Raw genomic sequence first — 25,283 nt, forward strand, 5'->3', positions numbered from 1 at the left:
TATTGGCGTATGAAGGAGGCTCCTTTTTCCTCTTATATTATCCTTGAAATGCAAAATTTCCAAAAACCTTGTATATACGTCGACGCGCAATTAAAAAAGGAACATACCTGTCAAATTTCATAAAAATCTATTACCGCGTTTCGCCGTAAATGCGCAACATTTAAACATTGAGAAATGCCAAACTGTCGACTTGAATCTTAGACCTCACTTCGCTCGGTCAATTAATTGATTTATGCCCGGTTGCAGAGTCGTTACATAACATCAAACATAGCTATGTGAGACATAGTTTAAAATCACTTACATGAATGGTTGGTCGTTGCACAGTCGTTTGCGGAAGCCCATTTAGCTATATCTCGAATTAGCATCACACTGCAGCTCTATTCACTTTTTTCCGTACATCCAACCAATGTCTTGGTATCGGGGGGGAAAGTTTTAATCGACATCACTATGAACATACCTAAAAGACCTCACATAGAATTGATAAACCATATGGCAACAGTTCTTGGCTTTTGGCGAGTTTCTCACCATATTTATTTGGTGCCATAGCGATTTGGAGCTTATAAACAACTTGAAAAAACAAAGGGAGAGAAAAATAATTTACTTATATACAGGTGGTTTTTTGTAAACATCTTTCAAAAAAGCTATCACAACCTCTAAAATGCATGATTGTGGTGAGAGTAGAAATTGGATTTAACAGCACGACTTCGGGCCCATAACTAAAATGACCGTTTTTAGCGATTGGAGACATAAATAAGCCCTATTTGACAACTCTGCAACGAAATCATGTGTCTAATTGGCCGCTTTTAGTTTTATGGAAGCTTTATAGTTTACTTCAACATCTGTGCAACGAAAATTGCAGTTATGGCTTCATAAATAACTTAAATGCCTGATTTTAACTTTATGTGACGACTCTGCAACCGGCCATTAATGTGCTTTGAAGTGTAAATTTTCCTTAACCAGGGACCTTGTTATTCCTATTATATCCTTGTTAGGGACCTATATATTCCTTAATTGCACATTGAGTCAATTGTATTGACAGTTTTCTGTTGCCTTATTCTCATTGTTTGGGGTAGGCTCTCTTAATACGCAGTGGCCAGGTCACACGATCCTGGGTCGTTTCATTTGTAATACCGTATTTAATTGTTCCATATTCTCATGGACCAGCGACATCTAGTGAGACGAGGTCTACCTCTGCCCCTTGGCTGCGTCTCAATATCAACCATTTGAGATCTATAACACAGTAAATTCTCCAAATACAGTATTCAATCTTCATTAAAAAATTATAGTTGAAAATGTTTTCAGACCGAAAGCACAGAAACACAGAAGCCTTCAAACTAGCTAAACAAATATTCCTACTTACAAATTCCAAAATAATGTACCGTATTTCACAGTTCAGTAGTGTGAAAACGAATCTTCAACAACGATTTGGGGCCGACACACGAGGCGTTTTTCAGACGAGCCGACACGACAGGACAGGAAGCTCTCCAATTGGCTGACTTGATACGCCAATCGAAGGGCTTCCTGTCGTGCCGTGTGCCGACTCGTCTTGAAAACGCCTCGTGTGTCTAGGCCCTGACTAGGATTGATAGAGAGTCATTGAACATAATTCCCAAACACACCTTAATATTTTTATACTCTTCTACTTCAATTTCAAATCACAACAGCATGGAAAAGTGAAAACACATTCAGTTATTGGTGGTGATTCCAATGTGAAAAATATACCTGTCGTACTTGAGTATTTCTAGTGAAACTTACATTTTAGAATTGATTACTGTAAAATACATTTTTTCATAAAAGTATATTAGTGCTTCATTTTCTTATTCTTTCATGAAATTCCTGTTTAAAGCATGCATAATGTATTAGAATATGTTTTTTTTTTTTCATTTTTCTTTCGTTTATCTTGTACAAGTATTAAAAGTATATTAGTGCTTAATTTTCTTATTTTTTCATGAGATTCCTGTTTAGAGCGTGCATTTATCAGAATTATTTTTCCTTTTTCTTTCGTTTATCTGGTACAAGTATTGAACTGATTGAAATACTCTTCAGTGGGTCTGTTAGTGTAGATGACTTTATCTGAGTACTCTTTCTTCATTCGCTGCTCCTGACTCAACTTCTTATTCAATTCAAGCATTTGACGATTGAGTTCCCTGCAAAATAGAAAAAAATCATTTAAATAAATGGAATACATTTTGAAATACTACTTTTGAATATAATCAATTTCATAATATTTTAATATCGGGGCACCGAGCTTCGCCACTACCTCCGTAAACAAAGCCGTAGTCCGTTCGTGTGACGTCATCACAGGTAGGGCTCCTACACCAATAAACATTCGTTGATTTCAGCTGACCTATATCAGCCAGTGTTTTTATTGGAGTAGGAGCCCTACCTGTGCTGACGTCACACGAACGCACTATGGCTTTGCTTACGGAGGTAGTGGCTTCGCTCGTTATTTTTATTTATATATTGATAAACAGAACACAATTCTCTAAAATGATCGTGTTTATATTTCACAGCTGGCTATATGTCATCTTATGAATTTCGGGGATGCGATATTTTGATTTTTCACATTCTCACTCGCTCACTCACTTTTTTACTATCCACAGCTGTTTCAGCCAAGGATGAATTATCCTTTTAATGTCGTTCAGCGAGTTTTCCCAGGGATGAGACCTAGTGTGCAATCGAATTCTTATATCATAAACCTACTATGTTCCAAATTTCGTGAAAATCGTTAGAGCCGTTTTCGAGATCCGTTGAACATAAATAACCAGATACCGTATAGATATATAGAAATACAGAAATTGCTCGCTTAATATAATAGGATTTTAAGAGAATATATGATCAGCTGTGACTGTTTAGTGAAATTCACACTATATAGTGAGGTCCACGTTAGAATGGCAGTGGAGAAAGATAGGAGAACAACATTGCCGACGATACTCTGTCTTGTCAATGTCATCTTCTATGGAGGATAACTGATAGCCTACCGGTTTATTGATGTAACATTAACTGTTCATTCTTGTTTGAAATAATCAATTACTATTATTATTTTATTAAGCAAGAAATTTTAATTCTCAATAATTTCATAATTAATTTTCATAATCAAGATTGAATATTTTGTTAATTATTTTTTTCACATTGATAAAAAACGATCTGGCAACAGAGCGAAGCAAGAAAGAGATAGGGCTATCCGCTTTGTTGAATGATAGATAAGGATAGCAATTCAATTGCTAATTAACACTGCCATTATAACGTGGACCTCACTAGAGAGCACTGTCTACTTTCCTTACAAATGCTTTTTATTCAATCAATGCAGGCAGTTTATTGAAGTGAGTCTATGTTGAGTACTTTTGTAAGTTACTTTAAATAAATAGTATATTTTAGCGGTAGTAAATGGAATAAAGCATTGAGTAGCCTAGTTGGAAAAATTGAAATATATAGACAATATTATTCTTCAATGTTGTTTTCCATCACGAACTGCTTATTACTAAATCACTCTATGCTATTAGATAAAAAACTAGCAGTCAGATAGTATTAATGTCTAATGTCAGATAGTATTAATCACAATATTATTAATGGAAATTTTTAAATAAGTTATTTTGCAGCCAATTTGAAAACCCTTATGAGTTGAAAATAGGCTAATATTTTACTGCAAGTCAGTTATTCAAGTAAATTAATACGGTACATTATGAAATCATCTGTGTTTCAGTAGAAGAATTAATGTGGCTGCATGATTTCAATAAATATCAGAATGAAATTTACAAGAAATGAAACGAGAATTAAAATCATGATAAATTAAATCATATATGGTGAGTGACAAAAATTATATTCATCCACCGTACTTTAAATAGTTATGAATTTTATTTATTTTTCATTGCGGATGATGAGATTTTAGCTTGTGCGTGGATGATTTGATGAGATGATGAAACATCCATACCTTCCGGCGGGATTCGAACCCATGACCAGATATGCAGGCAGACTGAAGGGTGCAACCAATACCTCCGTAAACAAAGCCGTTGTGCATTCGTATGACGTCAGCACAGGTAGGTCTCCCAAACCAATAAAAACACTAGCTGATCTATTAGCTGAAATCAATGAATTTTTATTGGTGTAGTAGCCCTACCTGTGCTGACGTCACACGAATGCACTACGGCTTTGATGTTTACGGAGGTAGTGGTGCAACGCCTAGTCGTCTCGACTATTCTTCCACTTCTAACGAAAAATTTCATAAATTGTAGTCTATAGGTAGATAGAGTATTCATAAGACGCTATAAATTTACAGAACTTCCTTGGAACTATTAGAAAACCGATGAAGAAACAATTCAAGTCGCCCTGAATAAGATATTAATTTTGGAAATCTTAGGCCCTGTTGCACAACAGCTGGTTAAATTTCAACCGTGATTAATTTCACGAGAATCAATAAGAGAAGGCCTTTTTGATAGGTAAGACGGCTTCTCTGATTGGTTCTCGTAGAATTAATCAAGGTTAAAATTTAACCAGCTGTTGTGCAACTGGCACTAACATTAGGTAAAAGTTACCTTTGTTTCATCATCATCTCGGTGGTACGTTGTGAGACAACCTGTGAGGCATTCAGCATCTGCTCAGCCCATGCTTTTTCAATTTTCTCCTCCTCTTCACGTCTTGCCTGAAATAATCAAATTATTAATCTATTTATTGAATCAACAAACATTACAATAATGAAAGGAAGAACAAAAATCAGAATTATTAGTATTTTTATTGAGAACTATAGAAGATTGCAGATAGATGTATCTTATTTTATCGCTTCGACAATGAAACGTTTCAAAGTGTGCATTAATTATTAAACCACTTGATAAAAATATTCTAATGTCCACGGATAAAAGTTAAAAAGTGGATAATGTGAGATTTAATTGAAGCTTCACTTTTAACTAAATGTCATCAATGCTTATCTTTTAACTAATGCTGATATCTGAAGTGAATCTATCTCGCTCTATAGAAACCTATTTTTATGGAATCTCTTCTGGACGTTTCATCTGAAAAAGCAACACCTTTTGATAAATCATACCATGTTTGTTTACATAGTTTCAAAACACATTCTCATTAAGGTGCGTACAACAGATTTACGCGCCGCAAACATGATTCACTTTTAATCAGCTGATGCCAAGCTTTTTATATCTATATCTTACCGTTTCTGTAAAAATACAGATATAATCAGCTGATTAAAAGTGAATTGCTCATGTTCGCGGCGCGTATATCTGTACGCACCTTTATATACCAACATATTTGTCATATCATAAATGCAATAATTTATAATACGAATGAATAAAATCTTTCATTAGCAAAAAAACTTATTTACAAACAATTGAAATTATATACAACAATTATTATAGATTAATACTCCTCACCTAGAAACTAGTCTGTGTTTGAGGAGTGTCGTTTACAATACATGGTATTTTCTTCTTGCATAACAACAGTTATTCTTTATTTATAAACTATGCATATTTTACTGTATAAGGTAAGAAATCGTTTAATAACTCTGAGTTCATATAGATGTCACAATAGTTTGCCATGAGTGAAATATGTGACATGATGATGATAATGGACTTCAACTTTAGTAATAACCAATACGAACAAACATACTGTTCATAAAAAGTCTTAATCCGTGAATAGGAGTTAGATACCTATGAAAAAGACACACAACTACACACAGTCATCATCATAGGTGAATCAACGTCTCTTCCTTTTTAATAATATCTTATTTCAAAAATAGGTGTCATATTAGATAAACGAAGGAAGCCACCAGTGAAAGACTATTTATCAGGGAAGGGGCGAGTCAAAACGAAAACTGCTGGTATAGTGGTATAATTCACTTGCCAAATTGTGTCGGCATCTGTTCAATGGGAAACGTTGATGTTATACAGAGTGACACCGAATAACGAGAGCTTTTAAACGCCATAAAACATTAGTGGGAAGGGTAAAAATGATTTTATTAAAACTAATGTAAAGTTCAAGACTTGCCATTTGAGAATTATTAATAACATCTCTCACTTTTTGACTATTAATTCTTCAAGATGGCTTCCTCCTGCACGAATACACTCTTGAAATCTGTGTTGAGACGCGATTGCTGCAACATTAACATTTCAACTGGGATATTGTTAATTTCATTTTGAATTATCTGTTATGATTCAACCACAGTTATTGGTCAAGTTGTGAAAACGTTTGATTTGAGATAGCTCCACAAACAGGAAATCGCAGGTGGACAGATCATGGGACCAGGAAACACAGATGTTGCAGCGATCAATGAGGAATCGTCAACACAGATTTCAAGAGTGTATTCGTGCAGGAGGAAGCCATCTTGAATTAATTTTCAAAAAGTGATAGATGTTATAAATAATTCTCAAATGGCAAGTTTTGAGCTTTACATTACTTTGAATAAAATCATTTTCGCCCTCCCCACTTATGTTTTATGGCGTTTTTAAAAGTTCCCGTTATTCTATGTCACCCAGTATAAGGCAGGAATCCTGACAGTTAAAAGTGAATCTCATTACTCTTCAATGTTTTTTCCATAACCAACTGCTTGTTAATGATCACTTTCAAGTATAGTACTTATTAGGATATAGCAGTCTGATTTGTCTATCCTCCAGCTCCACTGGAGTAGGAGATATCCGCTCCACTCAATGTCTGAGATACTGCACACATAATATTATATATTTGAAAGAAGCAAGTAGTTTACAAAAATAGGTGTAAAACTGAGGCTGAAGCTCCTCCTCAGGAGTGAAATGCATTCCTCAATACTCCAAGAAAAGTAAGTGTTTTTTTAAATATTAAAAAGTAACACAGTGTCTGAATTACAACAAAGTTGAGTAGTTTACCTTCCTCTCCTCAATCTGCTTCAACTGTTCGGCTCTGATCTGGTCCCTCATCTGCTGCGACATCCCCTTGAAGGCGGTGACGAGGGTGCGGTTGGGGCCCAGGTTGCTCTGAGTGCTGCAACACTCGCTCAGCAGGTCTCCTGTCACCGCGTTGTACATCTCACATTGCTCGTTCTCCATGTCACGAAGTTCGCGCATGCGTTTCTGTGTCTCTTGTTCTGCAGCCTGAATCCAAATGAATGATTGGTCAGTCTAAATGATTCTAACAATCAACCCCACATGGAAAAATGTTTGTTGGCATAAAAAATAAGTCATGCCGTTGGTCGACCTTTAGAATTAGAATAGAATTAGCCCAAAAAACAGGATGTCACAATTTTACACATAAGCCAGTCAATATAACAGTAACAAAACAACACTCAGTCAATACAAAGATACTGCCAATAAAAACAATACAAAGTTACATTTACAATAAAAACAATATGTACGGTATATTAACCCTTAGGATTAATACCGTACATGTTTTTATTGTAAAAATCCTATTCATATAACAGTAATATTAATACATTCTAAATATTGAAATCTTCTACATTCATTTTCATGCTGATAAACTCTAACTGAGTAAAAGGGGGTTTTCAATAGAAATGCTTCTAAAATCTGTTTGAACCTCCTGTGATTACAAAGTTGTAATCTTACTTTGTAAGTTGCCTCACCTCAATTGGAAGCCTATTCATCAATTTAATTGCAACATTCGAGGGACGTTGATCAGTTTTATGCAGTCTGCTTCGTGTTACTTGAGCGTCTGATTGGATCTTGTATTATATGAATGAATTACATTTCTCAACTCCATTTTCTCCGGATTCGCTTTCAGAAATAGTAAGCATTGCATTAATATAATGAATATAGAGTTAGAATGCGAATACCTTTGTAAATATCTTTACAATGTTCCCGATTCCGCGCCCTGGCGATGACTCTGACAGCCCTTTTCTGCATTATGAAAATGTATTGTGCTTGTGAAGAACAGCCGCCCCAGACTATCAGGCCATATGAAATATCTGGATGAAAAATACCAAAATAAGCCTGACGTAGTCCATGTTGGTCCAGCTCCCCACATAATCGTTTAAGGGCAAACACACCGCTGCTCAACCTACTTTTCAGAACAGCAATAATATAATGTGTTGTGCCCAACTTGGAGTAGGGTCGGTCAATTACTATTCCTAGGAAATTCTGCTCCTTACCAGTAGGCCTATCATTTGTTGCTGATCCATTTTTGAGCCTAAAAGTGGCTGTTGTGGTCTTGGATTTGTTGAGGAACAGTTCGTTGGCATTCGAAATCAATTTGAAAAGAAGTAGGCCTAACCGATTTGAGTTATTACCGTATATGAAACTGGAATAAATTTACTTAGAATTGTTGATATTCTGAGTAGTCAAATATGTCATGAGATGAACAATATCTTGCTTTCAATTCGGAACTGGATCTTTCCCAAGATTTCACCTTTAGGCACTCTCATTTCAAAAAATAAAAATAATAGAAAAAGGTCTTTCTCAGAAATGTATTATAGAAAATAGATTGATAGTATTTAAAAAGTAGATCAACAAATATACCAGTATCAGCTGGCTTCTATAGAAAGCAGTGGCAAGGCAGAAAATCAGCGACGTTGTTCTCCTATAAATGGGAGAACGACGTTGTCGATTTTCTGTCGATCTTCTATAGAGGATAGCTGATACCGGCATGTCTCATCTAATATCAACATTGTTCATTATTGTTAATCAATGATATTTTATTCCTCAAGAAAATATATCTCTTCATGATTTAATAAAAAATTTCATATTTGAGATTGAATAATTTGAATGGTAATTATATTTTCACATTATTTAAAAACGATCTGGCAACGTTGCGGATGTAGAGAACGTTGGCGTTATCTGCTTTGTCGAGTGATAGTCAAGGATAGCAATAACAATGTTAATCAAATACTGTCATTATAACGTGGACCTCACTATATAAAAATAAATATAATGATGACAAATTAGTAACACTCTCTACGGTAATGCTCCAAAAAAGTTTAGACGATTGTTCAAAAACAATTGATTGGTGAGGCATACGATACTATACAACATACCATTGACATTTAGCAATTTCTGTATATATTTTTATATCTGGTTATTTATATGGTTATTTATGTTCAACGGATCTCGAAAACGGCTCTAGCGATTTTCACGAAATTTGGAACATAGTAGGTTTATGATATAAAAATTCGATTGCACTAGGTCTCATCCCTGGGAAAACTCGCTGAACGACATTAAAAGGATAATTCATCCTTGGGAAAACAGCTGAGACTTTCGCCGTCTGTGGATAATAAAAAGTGAGTGAGCAAGTGCGTCTGTGGTAAATCAAAATATCTCATCCCTGAAATTCATAAGCTGACGTATGACTTATAGCCAGCTGTAAAATATAAACACGATTATTTTAAAGAATTGTGTTCTGTTTATCAATAAAATATCGGTGCACCGAGCTTCGCCCCTTATTTATTTATTGATAAACAGAGCACAATTCATCAATAATTCATCATTTAACATGACAACACAGGATTTCTTCGAGGTGTCTGTATTCTATAAAGAATAATTTTATTTCCCTCAGAATGAATCAATTATTCTGAAGAAATTTTCAAATAACGACAAACATAACCGAACAATCTATATTAAATTTATTCATGCCTTTGTCATATTTTGTTGAACTGGTTAAACTCAAGTTTAACAAGGAACTGGTGTTGAACTGGAGTTTAATTAGTAACTAGTTAATTGATTAGTTGAAATACTTGTTTAAAAATGTGTCTTCACTCACTTTTGGGCACCTGATACACTTAGACGAGGATCATCATCGCTCACTCTGCAAGGTAAACTTTTCTTGAGCAAATCTGGGTCGTATAAATCGAACTCTATCCTGTCCTCTTTTCGCTGATAGTGTTTTCTAAATTCGTTCAACTCTTTGTTTAGATTGTGCTTTTTCTGAAATTCAAAAAATAAAAAACAAATTTTGTTGAGTGAGGAATTATAAGTTGCTGGAGTAGGTAGAGTGATTATAAACATTGAATGTAATTGACCGAGCGAAGTGAGGTCTAAGATTCAAGTCGACGGTTTGGCATTTCTCTTAATGTTTAAATGTTTATATGTTGCGCATTTACGGCGAAACGCGGTAATAGATTTTCATGAAATTCGACAGGTATGTTCCTTTTTAAATTTCGCGCCAACGTATATACAAGGTTTTTGAAAATTTTGCATTTCAAGGATAGTAAAAAAAAGGAAAAATGAGCCTCCTTCATACGCCAATATTAGAGTAAAAATAAGAATATAGAATTATTCATCATAAATTAGCTGTTTAGTGGACTATAATACTATAACCCGTTCAAAACATCTTGAAAATGTCTATCTTTCCATCAACGTTAGTAGACAGTTGACTATAATACCATCCGTTCAAAAACATTGAACATCTTGAAAATGTATCTTTCCATCAACGTTGTAGACAGTTGCAGCCAGACCTGATAACAGCGCTCACACTCACATTCCGGGACGACACGTCACGGTACGTAGGACAGAATGCTCTATGTTTATTTAGGATTTTTTTTAGACATTTTAAATTGATAAATTATTTATTATTTTTTGAGAAAACATAACAACAGGTCAATGTAACTTACTGAGCGCGAGGTCTACTGTTCACAGAACTACTAGTAATTGTCATCCAACACTTACAACACATCTCTTATTCATTTCATGTCTAATAAAACGAAGAGACTTGAGAGCCACTTCAAACATTTTTATTGAAGTTTGGATTTATAAAAATACCGTACTTTCCAGAATGATGCCTCTGGAATATGATTATGCAATATCACACAAAAAACTTAGTCAAGTTTAAGAACATCATATTAAGAATATGCTTTTTTCAATTTACTATAAAAATATTTTGATAAAATAAGTTAACCTTATATATGAAGTTTGCAGATCAATTAGACCTGTATAGTTTTATAGTTTTCATCAATTTAATTAATAGTGAGAATTAATCAGTAGGGTACTTTGTCGATGTAATATTTTTTACCTCTTCTATTTGCCTTGCTAGTTGTGTTGCAATCATAGTATCTCTCTCTTGTTTTAATCTGAATGCCTCTTCTCTAGCTCTTTCCATTTCCTCATTTGTCTTTTTCTCTGCAATTTGATTCTCCAAAGCCGAAACATCCACCTGTTAATTCAATCATGTAATATTTATTTTAAAATATTGCACCTACATATTATTTAGTATGCATTTAAAACTATTTAGATTTACAAATTAAATTAAATTGCAAATACTATAACAATAGTGTACTGAATTAATAGGAAATTTATAGTTTTACTAGGTGGAAGAATAATTTTTATTACTCATCTCAGTATAATTTTAAATATTGTCCTTCGATATTCAAACATATAAGTTACCGTAATATACTTTTGATTATTACCTACTTGACGCTTATAAAAATTGCATTTATAAACAATACCTTGGTATTGCACAGTAATATTGATATCAATAGTTACCACAGTTGTTAATATTAATAGTTATCAATATTAATGTTCTATAATAAAAATTAGGTACCGTACGTTATATCTTATTTTGGATGTATATAACGCTCTTTTTTTGTAAAAGTTTTTAGTAAGATATTAATTTTAAAAGTGTAGTAAGATATTAGGCTATAATCATATCGCTTTATAGGATTGCTCTAAATATTTATGAATGTTTCTATAATAAAAAAGACCAATAGTATAAAATATGATAATAATAATAATTGATGATTTAAAAAGCGACTTACACCAATCAATCTGTTTCTAGGGTTGAATATTCTTGCCTTCCTTTCCTCTTCCATTTTTCGTTTTTTCTCGATTTTCGCCATCTCCTTCAAGTCTTGAGGTGTGGAGAATTTCATTCCCAACATTTTTTAAAATATATAATTTAAACAAAAATTAAAATACCAAAACACAATTAGTAAATACAATCTTTGATCTGCGTTTGTCAAAATAAACAACATTCAAAGTTGGAGCCGTTGCTAAGATACCCTGCTTTGTGCTGTCACCTGCCGGCAGAAATGAAAACTAAACTCGATTGCCCCTCTGCCACAGCTGTCTGAATCTTCGAAGAAAAAACCTTGATTTCCTTGTTGTTTATTATTTATTTGGAGTTTCGGACTTGCACTGGACATTCAACCGCTAGCTTTATGTAATGTGGATTTTCTGTGTAAATTTTGACTAATATATTAATTTTGTTATATAAATGAAACTAAATAATTTAGAGCTAAACATGCTATAATCCTGTCAGCTAACTATTAAAACACCGTAAGTAATAGATATGTCTAGTACATACATACACTTACACCAATAATTGTTATCTGTTATTTTGTTAAAAATAACCTAAACTCTTAAAATAATCAATTTTTGGTTGAGATCAATTTAGTATGTCATTTTGAACACAAAATCACAAGAAATAAACGGTAGGCCAATCATCATATATTAAATAAAAAAAGTTTTACTAACCTCACTTTGTTCACGACATTTCAAACACCTCCAATAAATATTAGGTTAGGAAAGTTTAGTTTAGATAAGTTTATGTTAGAAAAGTTTTGGTTAGGAAAAGGTTTAGGTAAAAAAAATCATAATTTGATGATTTCTATAATCAAAATAGCTGCCACAATAGTTTGCATGCAAGATTGTGCTACTTTGAACTTTGTTTATTTTAAAATCAATAGTGACCGCCGTTTATTTTTTGTGATTTTGTGCTCAAAATAACATACTAAATCGATCCCAACCAAAAATTTGATGTCAGGTATTTCGGCACTGGACCTAGAATTACACTCCCAAATCAAAGCTGTTACTTTTGATTCCCAATTTCTATTTTTCAGCTTGAAAAATATTAGTGCTACACCAACTTTGAAGAGATTTAATTTTGTTGGATTGATGTGTTTTTTATTATTCAGCTTTTGAACCAAGACTGACACCCGTGTTTTCCAGCGTTGATTGAATGGGGCAAGTTGGTGGTAGGCCTATCTAGGAATCCTGACTGTATGAAGTGAGTCACACACTATAGAATTGAACAGTCTTTATTTATCAGACATGTACAATACATATGAATAGCGTCAGTCTATAATTATATATACGCCTTAACTATAGTAGTATAGTCTTAACTATATAGTAGTAACTATAGTAATAATATGTTTGAGGAGCATAAACCATAGTCATACACTAGTTGCTAATCCAAAATAATTTATTTGTATTTGGCTTTTATTTTCAATAAATTGCCGGCAAGATAGACGAGTTGACATAGGCTGGTCACACACCAGTGTGACACCTTCTATCCATGTGACTAATCGACACCGATTAGTCGAGACAAGACTAGTCACGTTTAGTCACAATACTTCACATTCTTGCTATTGACGCAACTCACACTGCTTATTCATTGCAAAATTAGACATGACTCCATAAGCAACTATGTGAAGTATTGTGCCTAAACGTGACTAGTCTTGTCTTGACTGATATTTGACGTTAAATTATACTTGTATCATCAACGTAAAATAAAGACACTATGCATTCTCTATTAAATTTAGTTTTCTAATAAACTTTCTATGTATTTCACACGACATGCAGTCAACTATTTAAGTAAATAATCAAAATCTTCTACTGACTGTAGTACTTTCGACCGTATCGCGATCATTTCCAACAGTGCCGACCGGAAATGTCTTGTTGGCTAGGAAGATTTGGGGTTTTTATTATATAATCGAAAAGTTTGTTAGATTTGAAATTGAGCTGTTCATTTAATATGTTGTTTTTATCGAGGATGGTGGCTTTGTAAATTTCGAACTGTTCTGATGTTTTTAATTCATATCCATTTCTTTTTACCTTTAGAATAACTACTGTAAAATACTACTAATTACTGTAAAGTAAACATCCAAAACAATAAATTAATCTTTTAAAAATGTATTAATTCAGGGCTACTTTTTTGTATTTATAAAATAGAATTATAGTACCATTTAAAATTAATTGACCGAGCGAAGTGAGGTATAAGATTCAAGTCGACGGTTTGGCATTTCTCTTAATGTTTAAAAATGTTTATATGTTGCGCATTTACGGCGAAACGCGGTAATAGATTTTCATGAAATTTGACAGGTATGTTCCTTTTTTAATTGCGCGTCGACCTATATACAAGGTTTTTGGAAATTTTGCATTTCAAGGATAATATAAAAGGAAAAACAAGAACAAGAATACAAATTGTAACGTCCTACTAGTTTCGGTGATCGCACCATCGTCAGGTTATAAAAATAAATGTTTACTAACAGTTTTGTTTTTTAATATTTTATTAATTTCAAAGGGTACTCTAATTCTATTTTATAAATAAATAAATCTCTCGTAAATTAGAAACTCTAATGATATATTATGAATAATTTAATAGCAAATAGAGCAGTGGAGAAAAAATAAACCAAAAAAAATCTGAGATACAAAAACCCAACCTAAAAAGAATGTTGCTGGGAGTCTTTCGCATTGATGACACAACAATGTATGATGTCATGTGTATCATGCATGTCCTACCGTTAGTGGCCAGCCTTAGCGACGACTCTAACATTCTAGCCGCGCGGCTATAACCGCTCAGTCGCTAGCGGCTGTAGTAATCAATATAGCTTGCACTAATCATTATTGAACGATCATTCAAATTAAATGCTGTAAATCACCCTGAAGACTCCTGCTTCTGCAAATATTGACATCAGGGTAAACAACTAGATGGAAAGTCATTAATTTTATTAATTCATTAGCATTTGAATAGATGCAATATCTTATTAGTTTCCATCTATAGCTTGTAATATTCAATCAATTCAAATTAAGGTGACGTTTCATAATATGATATATCATAATATATTATATCACTTGAGCCTTGATCTGAGAATGTTATTCAAAGTGAAATGTATATTATTGTATAAATAATAAATAAAATATACCTGTGAGGCCGGTTACTAACGATACTGTAGGCTTGTACAAGCATGCTTAGGGTATAAAAGCTTCTTTGTCTTCAGCGAAAGGCTTCAATCAAAATCAGCTGTTTGTATTATTAAGGTTAGGTTCTTGTTTCTATGATTCTTCGTTGTTTATTTTTTCTTCACTGCTCTATTTGAGCTTGAATAATTGTACCGTTGTGAGCCAAAGCAGTCTGGCACAGGCTCTCCATTCACCTACCTGTTGCCTGTCGTTGCTCCGGAAGGGTCTCAGTCCCTCACGATCTCTGTTCATCATGTGCCTATTTTGATAATTTTTACTTTCCTTGCCCTATTACCATAGGTAAGGAAAGTATTGCTTTCCGAAAAAAATGAGGTACCCCAATTTCTAAATTTCTATACGTTTCAAGGTCCCTTAAGAAAAGAGTAGTTTTTGGGTATTGGTCTTTGGTCTGTATGTGTGTGTGTGTGTGTGTGTGTGTGTGTGTGTGTGTGTGTGTGTGTGCGTGTCTGTGTACACGATATCTCATCTCCCAATTAACGGAATGACTCGAAATTTGGAACTTAAGCTCCTTACAATATAAGGATCTGACACGAACAATTTCGATCAAATGCAATTCAAGATGGCGGCTAAAATGGCGAAAATGTTGTCAAAATCGGGGTTTTTCGCGATTTTATCGAAAACGGCTCCAACGATTTTCATCAAATTTTTACCTTAAATAGTCATTGATAAGCTCTATCAACTGCCACAAGTCCCATATCTGTAAAAATTTCAGGAGATCCGCTCCATCTATGCAAAGTTTGATTTTAGATTCCCAATTATCAGGCTTTAGATACAATTTAAACAAAAAATTTCAAGTGGAAAAGATTGAGCATGAAAATATCTACAATCTATGTTTTGTAAAATTTTCACCTAAAATTGAAAATAATCTCGAAATTCGACAAAATATGATTATTCAATTGCAAACTGTTAGCAACTGTTGATTCTATCAAATCATTCACTATGAAGAGATAGCAGACCTTGTGTGTGTCCAGCGTTATTGTCCAGTCACCAGCTGGCACAGATCTTTGAATAGTAGACTTGAGATGGGAGTGAACACTAGCGTCAGGTGATCAATTTTCATAACGGCAAGGAAAGTTGTGTTGTGGCGCACCAGATTTTTTTAGAAAGTAATGCCGTTCAGTAGAACAAATCTTACGGCATCAAGTTCAGCCTACATTGCAGGTTGAAACAGGGAGAGTATCAGTATCAGCAGATGGTAGGCTATAAGAAGATATTCCATCGTATAGGTTGTTAATTTTTCAAATTTCACTGTCAACTCAAGCCGATTACTATCGACTACTGTTCATTATTATCGTTTTGACCGGGTGAGAGTGTAAGGACGGCACACTATAAGATACTACCAGCTTCATATAGCTTCACGAAAAAGAACTACTAGAACTATCGGCTTGAGTTAACAGTGACATTTGGAACATAAACGCCTTATACCATGTATAACGCCCTATAATATCTTCTTATGTTATCTTATATCTATGGTATCACCATAAATGATTCAGTATCACCATAAATGATACAGGATCACCATAAAATGATACAGTATCAACACAATATGATACAGTATCTTCTTGATACACAACGCCAAAATTTGTTACAAAATTTTCAAACTTTGAATCATTTCTACAAACCATGGGGTATCTAACTTCTTATGCTATCTTTTCTCTATGGTTTCTCTTTGTAAAACCAGCTACACCGTTGCAAACTTTCTCTCTGAGAAAGCTCTTAGATTGGCTGATTCTTCAAATGTGAACCTTAAGCGGTCCATTCACTACCCGATATCTTGTCCAATTATATCATTCAATGTTGGATTAGACGTTGGACCGTGAATGGGATGTTGGGTCGAATGTTGGACGAGTTGGGTCAACTGGAGATCCAACACATCCAACATCCCAAGGTCAGCCGTCTAGTCGGAGTCATTGAAAAATGGTTGAAAATGTAATTAATCTTTGTTAGCTGCACCATACTTTTTGGAATTAGTTCTTTTTATACATTCTGAATTAATAAATGTATTATACATATCCAAATAAATGTTATTCAGATAATTCATGAATCTAGTATACATTTTTTAGGATTCTTCGAAAGCTCAATTTAAATTTGATGATGGATTTTTCCAAATTTTAATGTTTTCGCATATTCTATGTTGTAGGAATGAAGAGATCAGTTTGGTTGTGGTGAGGACATGGAATGTTGGAGTTTGCAGCTTGGCATACTGATTCACCCCTGTCATGGACCACAGCTTCAAGTATGGCTCTTGACAGGTACTTACCACTGCTCAATTCTACTTTCGTATTTTTAAAGTAGTCTACGTTTTTCAAGATAGAAATACCCTTATGCCGGCGCTCCATTCTCGCTGAGTTTTTTTACGAATGGCGACGAACGCGAGAGTGTGAATGATTACTAATTACTATGTCATCACTCGGCCCACCTTCGCTCTGATTTATGTAAATCTGAGACGTTGCACAGTTGGCGAGCGACTCGGCGAGAGTGTAGCGGAGGCATTAGAGCGCTAAGTAAGGTCTTCCAGCTCGTTACTTGATCAAACGAGTGATGACGCGCTGGGCTGTATGTTGAACATAATGAATATTATGCATTTTTTAAAAATAAAATCATTATTCCTCAAGGCTGTGCAAGGCCTAAAAATAAACTTTCTACTCGTGATATTTTTCCAAGTTTTTCGATTTGTATATCATCAAGCTATCAAAATGAAAAAGTTTTCTCACGAAAACATTTTTTTTCCGATCATTACTTTTTACTTTCCTTGCCCTACTACCATAGGTAAGGAAAGTATTGCTTTCCAAAAAAAATTAAGGTACCCCAATTTCAAGTTTTCTATACGTTTCAAGGTCCCCTGAGTCCAAAAACATGATTTTTGGGTGTTGGTCTGTGTGTGTGTATGTGTGTATGTGTGTGTGTGTGTATGTCTGTGAACACGATAACTCCATTCCTAATTAACCGATCGACTTGAAATTTTAAACTTAAGGTCCCTATACCATGAGGACCCGACAATAAGAAATTCAATAAAATTCAATTCAAGATGGCGGAAAAAATGGCGGATAATTACTAAAAAACCATGTTTTTCACGTTTTTCTCGAAAATGACTCTAACGATTTTCTTCAAATTTATATCATGGATAGCTATTTATAAGCCCTATCAACTAGCATAAGTCTCATTTCTGGGAAAATTTCAGGAGCTCCGTAATATTCTTGAGAAAAATGGCGGAAAATGACTAAAAAACCATGTTTTTCACGGTTTTCTCGAAAACGGCTCCAACGATTTTCTTCAAATTTATACCATGGATAGCTATTTTTAAGCCCTATCAACTGGCATAAGTTTCATTTCTGGGAAAATTTCAAGAGCTCCGTAATATTCTTGAGAAAAATGGCGGATAATGACTAAAAATCCATGTTTTTCACCGTTTTCTCGAAAACTGCTCTAACGATTTACTTCAAATTCATACCATGGATAGATATTCATAAGCACTATCAACTGGCATGAGTCTCATTTCTGGGAAAATTCCATGAGCTCCGTAATATTCTTGAGAAAAATGGCGGATAATGACCAAAAACCAGGTTTTTCACGGGTTTCTCGAAAACGGCTCTAACGATTCTCTTCAAATTCAAGCCATGGGTAGCTATTCAGAAAGTCCTATCAAATGACATGAGTTTTTTCCTTGGAAAATTGCAGGAGCTCCGTAATATTCTTGAGAAAAATGGCGGATAATTACTAAAAAACCATGTTTTTCACGATTTTTTCAAAATAACTTATCCGATTTTTTTCAAATTCATACTCTGCATAGTTATTTATCAGCTCTATTAACTGGCATGAGTCTCCTTTCTGGGAAACTAATGGGGGGTCCACCCCATCCTTGAGAAATGGACTTTGTAACCTCCTTCTCGTGCATGAGGTAGGTAGGTAGAGCAGTTCATAAAAAGAACACATAGTCGAGATATTTCATCTGTAGAACAGCTGTTTTGACGACTTTAAAAAAAATGACGACTAAAAAAATCATTGAATTTCACAATTTACACAAAGGAAAAAGTACTCTGAAAACAATTATATATACACATATACAAAAGTCTGATCGTAGTTTCGAATATGAGCAAGGAAAGTTGTGTGAGTGTACCACACCAGATTTTTGAGATATGAGCGCCTGAAGTTTGAATTTTTGGGACAGAACATTTCAAATTCGGTAAGATATAAATCCATGAGAATTAGAGGATGGATTCTTCATGGTATTGTTGATTTAGTAAAACAAAAATTTTCTGAAAAATATCATTTTTTGAAAAAGTTATTCAATTTACCAAAAATAACTCAACTAAAAGTTATTTTTAGTAAATTGAATAACTATTTTAAAAATAAATATTTCCAGAAAATTTTAGTTTTACTAGATAAACAATACCATGAAGAACCAACCTCTAAATATCATGAATTTATCTTTTACCGAATTTGAAATGTTCTGTCCCAAAAATTAAAACTTTAGGCGCTCATATCTCAAAAAGTAATGATCAGAAAAAAATGTTTTCTTGAGAAAACTTTTTCATTTTGGTAGCTTGATGGTATACAAATCGAAAAACTTGGAAAAATATCACGAGTAGAAAGTTTATTTTTAGCCTTTGCACAGCCTTGATGGAACAAATTTCTTTACAGTGTCTATGCTTCGGTTTAGGTCCTGTATAGTATTAATGTGCTCTGACTGTTGTGTGCATTCAACTGTCATTTTACAAGTACTCTGTACCTCCGTTGGTAGGTTGACAACTTTTCAGCCTGTCCCAATCAACTCACATTTATGTTGTTTTGGTTTCCGATTCTAATGATTTATTTATCCATTATCTATGCACATGGTGGAACAGCGGTGGTAGATGGTAGCGGAGAATGTAGCTGAGAGTGTTTAGAAGTAATGCATGTATTCAGATGTGGAGCAGCCAAGTTAGAGTTGAGGACAGGCACTTGGATACATGCATTATCATCTATTATCAACACTCTCAGCTTCCTTCTCCGCTACCCTCTACCTTCGCCGCTCCACTATGTTTTTACCCTGAGCGATAGCTAACCAGCGCGACCACGGAGCCAGACGCTTCCCCTAATACCTATGTATACTACTCATAATACTTCCTCTTTCATATATATACATGTATAGAAAATACTTGAGGACTGAAAATTTTGTGAATTGATGAAGAGACTTAACCTATCTCGGACTAAATGTTATCTAAATTTGGGAGAGGAATAGCACAAGGTTACCTTATTTTTCCTCTCCTTATCATTCTGATAATTTACTTATTGTATAAACTATTAGTTCTTTGAACAGTAGACCTCACGCAGTATTGTCATCCACAAGTACCTGATTGAAACTATAGACCTTATGGAAATACAGCAATAGACTGGCTTCTCCACACATCTGTGTAATCACTTGTCAGCTGATTTATGATGAATAATTCTAAAGTATGATTTTTACTCTAATAATTGGCGTATGAAGGAGGCTCCTTTTTATTTTTATATTATTCTTGAAATGCAAAATTTCCAAAAACCTGGTGTATACGTCGACGCGCATTCAAAAAAGGAACATACATGTCAAATGTCATGAAAATCTATTACCGCGTTTCGCCGTAAATGCGCAACATATAAACATTTAAACATTAAGAGAAATGCCAAACCGTCGACTTGAATCTTAGACCTCACTTCGCTCGGTCAATGAATAAATTAAATAAATATTATGTTTGTATCATATGTAATTTATTACAAGTGCTTTGTACTACTGTTGGAAGGGTTATCTTGTTGCCCCCTTACTAGCAGTAATGTTGTAGTATTAGTCTCGTATTACAATAGGCCACCAATGGTTCACCAGAGAGCAACCATTGGCGGCCGAGTGGGACACCAGTGAGACACCAAAATCTGGTCATCCTATAGTGAGGTCCACGTTATAATGGCAGTATAACGTTGATTATCAGTTGATTAACATTTGTGTTGCTATCCTTGTCTTTTATTCGACACAGCAGATAGAACTTACCTTTTCTATCTCTGCAGCGTTGTCAGAGAATTTCTAATAATGTGGAAATATAATTAATTGTTAAAATATTCAATCTCAATTATTATGAAAATGTATTATTTAATAATTGAAGAATATGTTTTGTTTTTGACTAATGAAATATAATTGATTTTCCAAGAATGAGCGGTTAATATTACATCAGATATACCAGTATCATAGAGAAACAATACCGTAAGTAGATATTCATGGTATAGGGCGTTTATGTCGTAACTTTTACTGTTATCTCAAGCTGATTACTGTCGATTTTTACTGTTTTGACCGGGTAAGAGTGTATGAACAGCACAATATGAGAGACTACCAGCGTCACACGGGAAAGAACTACGTGAACTATCGGATTGAGATAACAGTAAAAGTTGCGACATAAACGCCCTATACCATGGGATATCTACTTATGCTATTGTTTCTCTATGATATCACATAGTTCTTAGCATAAATTTATCTCCTACTGTTTTATTACACCAAAACAGATAAAACCGTTCGAATATCAGATAGTTTAGCATCAATTTATTTACTCAAACGGTTTGGGAGGCCGGAAACCGCAATAGAGTAGCAGTTGTGGAGTAGACGCACCAGAAAGTAGGTCAAGTAACAGCTATATTCTATGTAAGGCAGTGGTTAGGCAGAGAATCGGCATCGTTGTTATCCTATCTTTCTTCACTGACATTATAACGTGTACCTCACTATAGGTCTATCTGATTTTTACTTTTTTTCAAGTTACTAATCTCATGATTATAAATAATCTATTGTAAATGTGTTTGTTAATTTTCCTGAATTTCAACTCTTATTATTATTTTGTTTAGGGATAATCCGAATTGCTGGAGGTGAAAAGATACATGACATCATTTCTCAGTGCAATGCATCGATGATGATATGAGCTGGAGGACATCCTCATGTGACTAGTCATCGACCAGAGCCTTCAAGTGTGGCTGTTGACAGCTGGTGAGTGTTGAAACATACCTATCTATATTCACATTGTATTCTGTTCTTCTACTAAGCTTTGAATATCTTTCGCAGTCTTATAATAGGCCTTGTTGTCTATCATCGCTGGATCACATATTCTTGTTTTCATAAATATTGTTGAATGTGATGTGGAGCTAAGTGATGTTGATAAAACACTTCCGAAAAACATGTGAGTGTGATAGTAGCTTCATTCTATGAAGTACTGCAAATCTCACATGTATCATGCCGCTTCCACACTTTTGTCAAGTGCGTACAAATGACGACGAGCGCGAGAGTGTGGATGGCTACTATGCCACCGCTCGCCTTCAATTCCGCTATATATATGTATACAGTGAGCCGCTTGACAAGCGACTTGATGAGAGTGTGGTGCCGGCATGACGAAAGCAATACTGCAGAATTGATGGCTTCTTATGAGTTGTTGTGGAGCTGCCAGCTGAGTTAGCTGTTGGCTGCCACATATTTTCTTTCATTTCATTGAATTCATAATTTCCAATGCAATATAGACGCCGTGAGCCAAGGAGAGCTTGTTCGCTATCGACAATTCAATGATTCTTTAAAAATATTATTTTATCTCATTTATCAAAAGAAAATATTCAGTGACTTACTACATCTCGTAAAAAACTATAATCGTTGAATTATTTTTTAATATTAAATGAGTTTTTCTTCTTACCCATTCCTCTATGTATTTAATGTAGAATTGTGTCAGAAACTGAGCCGATACTCCATTTATTACATAGCCTCTTGTGCAGTAATAAATTAGTGAATAGACGCTCACAAGCTGATAATCTTAAATAATGTTCAATGTCTGTTTGTGTCTATTATTGTGGTTGATAACTTAGGAAATGATTTCCAAATCATTATATCATCCCTATCGTCCCTATCATCCCTATCCCATTAATCATCCCTATTTCCAAATAAGTTGGAAAATTAAATTTATAGACATCTATTTGTCTTGTCTCAAAATACTTGAATTTAACACAACCACTTGGAAACTATCCAGGATTGTTTCAAATTAATTATCTAGTAAACAGCGCTGATCATGGATTGATAATTGTGTAACAACTGATACTAGTATTTCGCTACTGTAATTCAACAAACGAGTGATTGTGACACTTCAAATATTTCTTATTCAATAATGAAATGTGTCATAGCTGTGATTTTGTTTTCAAGTTGAGTTATTTGCTTTTAAATCACTTTTCTCTGGTTTGCAATCCACCTCAAACCATCAATATTACTTGAATCTATTGAAAACATTGCAGTCATTGACTTACCTTCAAAATTACTTCCCTTTTTTGTAACATCTACATTTATTAGACTTGTATACAGGACTACAGTGTTGAAACCAACACATCTTCAGCTGTAGTTGATTTTTTGGCACGAAACTGCAGTCCTGTATACAAGTCTAATAAATGTGTAAGTGACAAAAATAAAACTGTGTTTTTTCAGTTAAGGAAAAAATCCACAATATCAACTCTCATTCGACAAATATTATCAAAATTACTTCCCTTTGGTTCTCAACCTAATACTTTACATTTTAGTTGCACAAGCCCAAGATTCGTGTGGGCTCACCCGTTAACAGTGAAAACTTGAAAATGAGTCAATGAATTTTCAAAAATGCCAAGTTCCTATCTTTAATCAAATCATAATACCAGTTTAGAATCCACTTGGGACCGTATTAAAAGTCATCGGTTTCCCACAAAATAATTTCATGTTTAAAATTTCGTCCACGTTATAATGGCAGTGTTTGATTAACATTGGTGTTGCTATCCTTGTCTATCATTCTTGACGGAAAGCGCTATCCTTTTCTAGATCATCGTAGAAATATAATTATCAGAGTATCCAACCAATTTTAATTATGAAAATTCATTATTGACCGAGCGAAGTGAGGTCTAAGATTCAAGTCGACGGTTTGGCATTTCTCTTGATGTTTATATGTTTATATGCTGCGCATTTACGGCGAAACACGGTAATAGATTTTCATGAAATTTGACAGGTATGTTCCTTTTTTAACTGCGCGACGACGTATATACAAGGTTTTTGAAAATTTTGCATTTCAAGGATAATATAAAAGGAAAAAGGAGCCTCCTTCATACGCCAATATTAGAGTAAAAATCAGACTGTAGAATTATTCATCATAAATCAGCTGACAAGTAATTATACAGATGTGTGGAGAAGCCAGTCTATTGCTGTATTTCCATAAGGTCTATAGTTTCAATCAGGAACTTGTGTATGAGAATACTGCCTGAGGTCTACTGTTCACAGATCTACTAGTAATTGAATCATTGAAACATATATTTTCCTGATGATTGAAATATGATTGAATATTTTTTAATAATAATAAAGAATAAACCATTTTAATATTATATCCTATCTTTCTCCACTGCCATTAAAACGTGGACCTCACTAAAGGCTCGTATTACATTAGGCCACCAGTGGGTCGCTCCGGTTTTAGTGTCCGAGCGAGTCGCAGGGCATCAGTTGTTATTGCGCTCATTACAATTACTCTCATGTGATTAATTGTAATTATGATTGTGTTATGAAAGCAATTTCCGGGAGGAATCCTGTTTGCTTTCATGTTTTCATAAGTAAATAATTACACGAGGATCGTCAGCCGAGACACCAGATTTAGGCGGCCGGCTAATGTCTCACTCGGGTCACCAATCCTGGTGTCTCACTGGTGTCTGAACTCGCTTTACATTCGGCCGCCAATGGTTGCTCTCTGGCGTCCCACTGGTGGCTTGGTGTAACATGCGCCTCACAGTTCCATGTGAAGCGATTTTGCTGGATCAATATTGTGTCAGATATTAGAAATCTTGTCTAAAAGCTGTATGAAATGTATTATTTTGATCAACGAGAGCTTTCATGGAAAGCATTGCTTCAGCTGAGAGTACTGTACAAGGTTTGTAATTGCTTCAGCTGAGAGTACTGTACAAGGTTTGTAATTGCTTCAGCTGAGAGTACTGTACAAGGTTTGTAATTGCTTCAGCTGAGAGTACTGTACAAGGTTTGTAATTGCTTCAGCTGAGAGTACTGTACAAGGTTTGTGAAAATTTTGCATTTCAAGGATAATATAAAAGGAAAAAGGAGCCTCCTTCATACGCCAATATTAGAGTAAAAATCAGACTGTAGAATTATTCATCATAAATCAGCTGACAAGTAATTATACAGATGTGTGGAGAAGCCAGTCTATTGCTGTATTTCCATAAGGTCTATAGTTTCAATCAGGAACTTGTGTATGAGAATACTGCCTGAGGTCTACTGTTCACAGATCTACTAGTAATTGAATCATTGAAACATATATTTTCCTGATGATTGAAATATGATTGAATATTTTTTAATAATAATAAAGAATAAACCATTTTAATATTATATCCTATCTTTCTCCA

At 34.4% G+C, this 25,283-nt stretch overlaps 1 protein-coding gene and 1 long non-coding RNA gene across 2 annotated transcripts in view; one reads left to right on the top strand and one right to left on the bottom strand.

The window, feature by feature from the left end:
* Positions 1-1,606: 1,606 nt before the first annotated feature.
* Positions 1,607-11,893, bottom strand: LOC111053180 (RIB43A-like with coiled-coils protein 2). Its single transcript, XM_039438565.1, has 7 exons — positions 11,675-11,893; positions 10,933-11,073; positions 9,685-9,848; positions 8,055-8,229; positions 6,846-7,070; positions 4,533-4,639; positions 1,607-2,147 (listed from the first exon to the last, which is right to left on the bottom strand). The coding sequence occupies exons 1-7, from the start codon at positions 11,795-11,797 to the stop codon at positions 2,006-2,008; spliced, it is 1,077 nt and encodes a 358-aa protein (XP_039294499.1). The 5' UTR covers positions 11,798-11,893; the 3' UTR covers positions 1,607-2,005.
* Positions 11,894-11,992: 99 nt separating this feature from the next.
* LOC111053167 overlaps positions 11,993-25,283 on the top strand; it is a 37,215-nt gene continuing 23,924 nt past the window's right edge. Inside the window, exons 1-3 of the long non-coding RNA XR_005572689.1 lie at positions 11,993-12,194; positions 17,041-17,152; positions 21,738-21,876. This is a non-coding gene — a long non-coding RNA (uncharacterized LOC111053167). The remainder of the gene's footprint in view (positions 12,195-17,040; positions 17,153-21,737; positions 21,877-25,283) is intronic.

Source organism: Nilaparvata lugens, chromosome 12, assembly GCF_014356525.2.
Source record: "Nilaparvata lugens isolate BPH chromosome 12, ASM1435652v1, whole genome shotgun sequence".
Lineage (NCBI taxonomy): Eukaryota > Metazoa > Arthropoda > Insecta > Hemiptera > Delphacidae > Nilaparvata > Nilaparvata lugens.